The sequence below is a fragment of the Salvelinus alpinus genome, chromosome 17 (genome assembly GCF_045679555.1).
Source record: "Salvelinus alpinus chromosome 17, SLU_Salpinus.1, whole genome shotgun sequence".
Classification (NCBI taxonomy): Eukaryota; Metazoa; Chordata; class Actinopteri; order Salmoniformes; family Salmonidae; genus Salvelinus; species Salvelinus alpinus.
The window spans coordinates 36721437-36729558 of NC_092102.1; the positions used below are offsets into that span (position 1 = coordinate 36721437).

Here is an 8122-nt window from a genome sequence, read left to right on the forward strand (position 1 = left end):
TAAACAAACAACAAAGATATTCAAAGATTCTGTCAAAGGAGTGAAGGGCCATAAAGTGTGTGTTTTGTTTCATCATTTGGCATCACTCTTTTAGGGTTCCATTTGGATGAATACTACAGTGTACATACACACACACACACACACACACACACACACACACACACACACACACACACACACACACACACACACACACACACACACACACACACACACACACACACACACACACACACACACACACACACACACCCCTCCACTTCCTTTCACTCCGATTTAAAATACCTCCCAATACCCCTGTCAGTGACTCATCTGTCCCCAAGGAAATGAGTAAGATATAAATAACAGTAATCTGATCTTATAAATAACTGCAATATCTTCTTTCACTGTAGTCATTGATATCTTTTCCATTAAGCACTGACTCACATAGGGTGCTGAGACAGTTATTATGAGCTACTGTGTATATTAGAACTCAGGAGGGCCATTTTTTATTGACAAGAACAATAATGTTTGGTGTCAGCGCCGCATCCTAATTCATAATGTCCACACTCATCTGAGCTACCCCAGGATCCCTTATTTTTTTGAGCCAGATGGCTTACTTCCGCAATTTTTTAAAGACGTTGCCTATAGGCATACGTAGCTCCATGTTCGGGGATATCCCAGACTTAGGATCACTTGAGGCTGAGGTAAATTATAGAAGGCAAAAACCACAGAGTATAAAGTAAAGATAAACTAACAATTCCGTGCTCATGAAACATTAATTTGGTTCTGTCATAGGCTTCGAACTTGTGGAGATGTTATTGTCTCGTGGGCATTCTAAGGCCTGTTCCTCTGAACTGTAGGGACACTGTAGAGAGAGAATTCTCTAGAACAGAACACTGTCATGGCTTGACTGTGTGTCCTTATCCTAGGTGACACTCGTAATGACCTGTACCTGACCCTGGAGCGAGGGGACTTTGAGAGGGGGGGCAAGAGTGTCCAGAAAAATATTGAGGTCACTGTGTATGTGCTTTACGCCGATGGGGACACACTCAAGGTAACAGAGAACATTTCTGTTGGTTTGTCGTAATTGATTTGGATTTCATGATTTCAACCATTTGACAGACCATTACACCATTATCCATCTATCTATCCATTCACCCACCCATCCATCCATCCATTCTAAAGAGTGCCTGTCCTCTCTCTATTCCCCACATCAGGACTGTATCAGTCTGGGTAGTGGGGAGCCCAACACCAGTGAACACCGCTCTTTTGTCCTGTACCACAACAACAGCCCTCGCTGGAGTGAGATGATTAAACTACCCATCCCCATAGACCGCTTCAGAGGATCACATCTGCGCTTTGAGTTCAGACACTGTTCCAGTATGTCAACAACACTGGACAGGATTTAGAAATTAAGTTATTATTGTTATCATTATTATTAACTTGATAGCAATACAGAATTGTGTCTGGTATTGTTTATGCTGTGTAGATGGCATAAACTATACAGTAATTCCTTTGTGTCTCTCCTCAGCTAAAGACAAAGGGGAGAAGAAGCTGTTTGGTTTTGCCTTCACTCCTCTTATGAGGGAGGATGGGACCACGCTGTCAGACGAGAGCCATGAGCTCTATGTCTATAAGGTGGGGTCATAGGCGACACAGACATGCACACACAGGCTTACATATTCTACATTATTCTCTGTAATTTCTATCTAACACGTTTCTCTGCTGTGCCTCTGTTGCCCAGTGTGATGAGAATGCAACGTTCAGCAACCAGGGCCTGTACCTGAGCATGCCCTGCTGTAAAGAGGACTTCAACAGCTGCCCCAACCTGCCCTCCACCCTGCCCTTCCAGAGGAACCCCAAGGAGACCTTCTGGGTCTCCACACAGCTCTGCTCCACCAAGCTCACTCAGAACGGTAAGGCCAGCTCACTACACTGTATTGTACATCCCACCACACTCAATAACAGAGAATTCACTAGCCTAGCCTCGAACTTTACCCAGAGCTTCACACATGTTTTTGTGTCTATTCTATTCTGCTCTTTTTCCAGTGGACCTCCTGGCTCTGCTGAACTGGAAAGCCCACCCTGACAGGGTGTTAGACATCTTGGGTCAACTACGCCACATCAATGGAGAGGAGATTGTCAAGGTAACACTCTTATTCAATCAATACATCTAGGAAAGACTCCTCTTTGTTGTTTGGCCAAACACTAACAGATCTGTGACTAGCCTATGTTATTGGGTTTGGGGAACTATGATGGTGTAATGCACGTGTCAAAGTCATTCCACGGAGGGCCGAGTGTCTGCGGGTTTTCGCTCCTCCCTTGTAATTGATTGATGAATTAAGGTCACTAATTAGTAAGTAACTCCCCTCACCTGGTTGTCTAGGTCTTAATTGAGAGGAAGAAACAGAAACCTGTGGACACTAGGGCCTCCATGGAATGAGTCTGACACCCCTGGTTTAATGATTGAGCTGGCTCTTCTCCCCTGCAGTTCCTACGAGATGTCCTGGATACACTATTTTGTCTCCTGGATGACAACACAGATAAATACGGACCACTGGTTTTCCAGTCACTGGTATGTCAAGATGGAGAGACCAACCTCATTCAATGTAATGGAATGTCGTGTGTGTGTGTGTGTTTATGTATGTGTGTGACTCACATGTGTGAGAGTGTGCACACATGCGTGAATGCATGCATGACTGCATGTGGTGTGGCTGCAGCATACTCACATTTTCTCCAGTATGTTTAAACCCTATCTTATGTTTAAACCCTATCTTATGTTTAAACCCTATCTTATGTTTAAACCCTATCTTATGTTTAAACCCTATCTTATGTTTAAACCCTATCTTATGTTTAAACCCTATCTTATGTTTAAACCCTATCTTATGTTTAAACCCTATCTTATGTCTGTCTGTCTTTGTGCACTCAGGTGTTTATCATCAACCTGCTCAGGGACAGTCGTTTCTACCACTTCCGGCCTGTTATGGAGGCATACATACAGAACCACTTTGCAGGAGCTCTGGCCTACAAGTAATGTACCACTTACGGTCAGGTCCAAAATTATTGGCACCCTTGATAAAGACGAACAAATAAGACTGTATAAAATAAATAATTAATATACTGAGCTATAGTGCATTAGGAAAGTATTCAGACCCCCTTGACTTTTTCCACATTTTGTTACGTTACAGCCTTATTCTAAAATGGAGTAAATTGTTTGTTTTCTCATCAGTCTACACACAATACCCCATAATGACAAAGCAAAAACAGTTTTTTAAAAACATTTTTGCACATTTACAAAAAAATGTTTTAAAAAAATATCACATTTACTTAATTAAGTATTCGGTCTGTTGACAGACCCTTTACTCAGTACTTTGTGAAGCTCCTTTCGCAGCGATTACAGCCTCGAGTCGTCTTGGGTATGACACTACAAGCTTGGCACACCTGTATTTGGGGAGTTTCTCCCATTCCACTCTGCAGATCCTCTCAAGCTCTGTCAGGTTGGATGGGGAGTGTCGCTGCACAGCTATTTTCAGGTATCTCCAGAGATGTTTGATCGTGTTCAAGTACAGGCTCTGGCTGAGCCACTCAAGGACATTCAGAGACTTGTACCGAAGCCACTCCTGCATTGTCTTGGCTGTGTGCTGAATGTCATTGTCAGACCAGAGAATCTTGTTTCTCATGGTCTGAGAGTCTTTAGGTGCCTTTTGGCAAACTCCAAGCGGGCTGTCATGTGCCTTTTACTAAGAAGTGGCTTCCATCTGGCCATTCTACCATAAAGGCCTAATTGGTGGTGCTGCAGAGATGGTTGTCCTTCTGGAAGCTTCTCCCATCTCCACAGAGGAACTCTGGAGCCATGTCAGAGTGACCATCGGGTTCTTGGTCACATCCCTGACCAAGGCCCTTCTCCCCCGATTGCTCAGTTTGGCCGGGCAGCCAGCTCTAGGGAGAGTCTTGGTGGTTCCAAACTTCTTCCACTTAAAAATGATGGAGGCCACTGTGTTCTTGGGGACCTTCAGGTCCAGGTTTTTGGCTAAAATGTCCTGGTACAGGCTGATATCTCCTAGCATGTTCCTAGCATGTAGACAAAGGGCATTGCCAAAATCCTGAAGTATCCCTTTAATAAGGGCCCCAGGGCCAGTGGAAACAAAAGAGCCCAATAACATCAAATATCCAACACCATATTTTACAGTAGGTATGGGGTTGTTTTCTGATCATGCGTTCTCATTTTGATGCCTTAACCCCCCCCCACAGGGCACAGACGTCAATTCAATGTCTATTCCACATTGGTTCAACGCAATTTCATTCAAATGACGTGGAAACAACATTGATTCAACCAGTGTGTTCCCAGTGTCATCCAACAAATATAAATGCCTGGAGTTTGCTTAAAGGTATTGGCACTTGGATTGGAAGCGGTGCGTGCTATGGTCAGATGATATGAAAATAGAGCTCTTTGCCCATGCTCACCAGTGGTGGGTTTGGCGTCAACATGAGAATGCATGAGCAGAAAACAACCCCATACCTACTGTAAAATATGGTGTTGGATCTTTGATGTTATGGGGCTATTTTGCTTTTTAAGGTCATGAACTTTACTCTGTACCAGGACAAAAACCTGATTGCCTCTGCCAGGAGGCTAAAACTTGGCCGCAATTGGATCTTCCAGCAAGACAATAACCCCAAGCACACATCAAAATCCACAAAGAAATGGTTCATTGGCCGGAAAAATAACATTTACAATGGCCATCTCAGTCTCCGGACTTGAAACCCCTTGAAAACCTGTGGTTTAAATTGAAGAAGGCAGCCGGAGAAAATCAAGGATCTGGAAGGATTCTGTATGGAGGGAGGGTCTAAGATCCCTCCCAACGTGTTCTCCAACTCAGAAAACTTTAGACATTATAATCTAAAGTCACAGTGGATCAGAGGAGGTTTCCAGGTGGAGGAAGAGTAGAGATATCTTATGACAGAGAGTCATCAATATGTATTGATATGTTTGCATTGCAGAATACTGACATGAATTATGATACAGAGGTTTGCGCTTTGATACTGTAATGGTCATGTAAAGGGATATTGTAAGGCCTAAAGAAATCACACAACCAAACTCAAACCACCACACTACACATAATATATAATAATATCTTTATCAAGGGTGCCAATAATGTTGGACCTGACTATGACACCAGTGTACATTTTCTTTGTCTTATATGGCCATGGAATACCCCATGTTTAACACTCTTTACTCTGTGTTCTTGTAGAGAGCTGATTCGCTGTCTGAAGTGGTACATGGACCGCTCTGCTGAGGTTGTCAGACAGGATCACATACAGGAGGCCATGAGGGTAAGGCTCACATCACATCTGTTGTCAGACAGGATCACATCCAGGAGGCCATGATTGTAAGGCTCACATCACACCTGAGGTTGTCAGACAGGATCACATCCAAGAGGCCATGAGGTTAAGGCTCACATCACATCTGTTGCCAGACAGGATCACATCCAGGAGGTCATGCTGGTAAGGCTCACATCACATCTGAGGTTGTCAGACAGGATCACATCCAGGAGGCCATGATGGTAAGGCTCACATAACATCTGTTGTCAGACAGGACCACATCCAGGAGGCCATGAGGGTAAGGCTCACATCACATCTGTTGTCAGACAGGACCACATCCAGGAGGCCATGATGGTAAGGCTCACATCACATCGAAGGTTGTCAGACAGGACCACATCCAGGAGGTCATGAGGGTAAGGCTCACATCACATCGAAGGTGGTCGGACAGGACCACATCCAGGAGGTCATGAGGGTAAAGCTCACATCACATCAGGACATGAGAGGAGGTCTGGACAAACAGAGTGAACCCACACACTGTTAGACACTCCCAACATGTATTTCTTTACCAAACATGGAACGTTTAGACCTCACACCTATAGATGAAAGGAAATATGACATGAATGTCAAAATAGACAGTATAATCTAAAGCCACGGTAGATCAGGGGAGGTTTCCAGATGGATGAAGACTAGATATATCTTATGACAGGGAATCATCAATATGTATTGATATGTTTGCATTGCAGAATACTGACATGAATTATGATACCAAGGTTTGCTCTTTGATGCTGTAGTGGTCATGTAAAGGTATATTGTATTACAAGGCCTAAAGAAAGGAACACAACCCAACTCAAACCACCACACTACAGATAATATAAAGATACTTGTATTTTACAGGTAATTGTATCCTGTTTCGTCCTCTGTCCACCCTGCAGGCTCTGGAGTACCTGTTGAAGTTTATCGTCCAGTCTCGGATCCTGTACTCGCGAGCGACCTGTGGTATGGAGGAGGAGCTGTTCAGGGCCAGCATCCAGGAGCTCTTCCAGTCCATCCGCTTTGTGTTGAGTCTGGACAGCCGCAGCTCAGAGACCCTCGTCTTCACACAGGTCAGAACATCAGCACTTCCGGTCTGTCTCTAGCTTGTCTTTATCCCTGAAGGCCGAGATGCCCTCATATTCTACATAGACAGATCAGTGCATTTTGACTGGACTATTATGAGCTTATCGGCTCCTTTGTTCTGTCTTTGTGGTAATTTAGCTTTGATTCAATTGATTCATTTATTACTAATTTGTCATTATTTTCATGTATTGTTTCATTTCTTTCTGTTGCTTTCCTGTAAAGCACATTAAAGGTTAAATCTGGGAATGAAAAACGGTCCACCTCTTTCTACAATTGTATTTTTTATATTTTAATTGTATTTTGTAAAAATTAAAAAAAATCCCCTTCTTGTGATATCCAATTACGATCTTGTCTCATCGCTGCAACTCCCTAACGTGCTTGGGAGAAGCAAAGGTCAAGTCATCAGTCGTCCGAAACATGACCCACCTAACAGCGCTTCTTAACACCCACCCGCTTAACCCGGAAGCCAGCCGCACCAATTTGTCGGCGGAAACACCATTCAACTGACAACCGAAATCAGCCTGCAGGCACCCAGCCAGGCCAAATCGAGTCGCTAGAGCGCGAAGAGCCATGTAAAACCCCCCCGGTCAAACCCTCCCCTAACACGGATGACGCTGGGCCAATTGTGCTCCGCCCTATGGGACTCCTGGACACGGCCGATTGTGACACAGCCTGGGATCGAACCGAGGTCAAGCACCTCGATGCAGTGCCTTAGACCGCTGAGCCACTCGGGAGGCCCCTCTTTCTCAATTTTCAAACAGAAATGTGGTGTGCCTTTGCCTATGCTATGATCAACATAGCTAGTTCATTATCTACCCTAGCCACTGTAGCTAGCCAGTAACTCCTCCAGTATGTGTTGATGTCATTTCACAGGATTTGTTTTTGAACAGAAGCTGTAGAGATCGATAATACATGGCACTTCTGTAGCCAAATATCTTATTACTCTTTTTTTTAAAGCATTAAATTACCTCGTATAATGGTGCATTGATCAGTTATACAGTTTAAAGCTGTTATTTTTGAATTTTTGCCCAAAGTCGACCTTTAATGCATATATAATTCAGTGGAGGCTGGTGGGAGGAGATATAGGAGGACAGGCTCATTGTAATGGCTGAAATTGAATAAATGGAACGGTATCAAACATATGGAAACCACATGTTTGACTCCGTTCCATCAATTCCATTTCAGCCATTACAATGAGCCTGTCCTCCTACAGCTTCTCCCACCAGCCTCCGCTGATATACTTTGTATAATTTTATTTTTGTTCTGATCCCTCTTTTTACTGTTGTGATCAACTGCATGCTTTTCTATGGTAGACATGCTCCAGGTCTCTCTCATCTCAGTTAGCAGTTGATCTCTGTCAGCTGTCAACCTCCCTCGATAAGATATTTGTTACCCTGCCCTGTTTTGGCTTACGTTCTTCTTATGGTCCATTTAAGACGTATGTATCCCTGTTTGGATGTTATAGTCCTATAACTCCCTTATGGCATAGTGTCATTTATAGAATGGAGGAATACAAATGATCTAGACCTGCTTCTCCCTGTCTCTCTGCCCTTCTCTCTTTGCCTCTCTGTCTCCCTCTGTCTGTCTGTCTGTTCTCCTTTTCTCTCCCTCCCTTCTTGTCTCTTCTCCTTGACCCTGTCAGGCGGCGTTATTGAACAGTTTCCCAGACATCTTTGACGAGCTGCTGCAGATGTTCACAGTGCAG

General features: G+C 43.9%; 1 protein-coding gene across 1 annotated transcript in view; it reads left to right on the forward strand.

Annotated features, from left to right (window-relative positions):
- The window catches only part of LOC139542888 (dedicator of cytokinesis protein 3-like), an 85541-nt gene that overhangs the window by 63554 nt on the left and 13865 nt on the right, over nt 1-8122 (forward strand). Inside the window, exons 15-24 of the mRNA XM_071348840.1 lie at nt 912-1036; nt 1200-1362; nt 1514-1620; nt 1727-1898; nt 2032-2129; nt 2474-2557; nt 2912-3012; nt 5232-5313; nt 6234-6404; nt 8060-8122. The exon at nt 8060-8122 is cut by the window's right edge and continues 130 nt beyond it. Coding sequence (XP_071204941.1) covers nt 912-1036; nt 1200-1362; nt 1514-1620; nt 1727-1898; nt 2032-2129; nt 2474-2557; nt 2912-3012; nt 5232-5313; nt 6234-6404; nt 8060-8122 — 1166 coding nt within the window. The remainder of the gene's footprint in view (nt 1-911; nt 1037-1199; nt 1363-1513; nt 1621-1726; nt 1899-2031; nt 2130-2473; nt 2558-2911; nt 3013-5231; nt 5314-6233; nt 6405-8059) is intronic.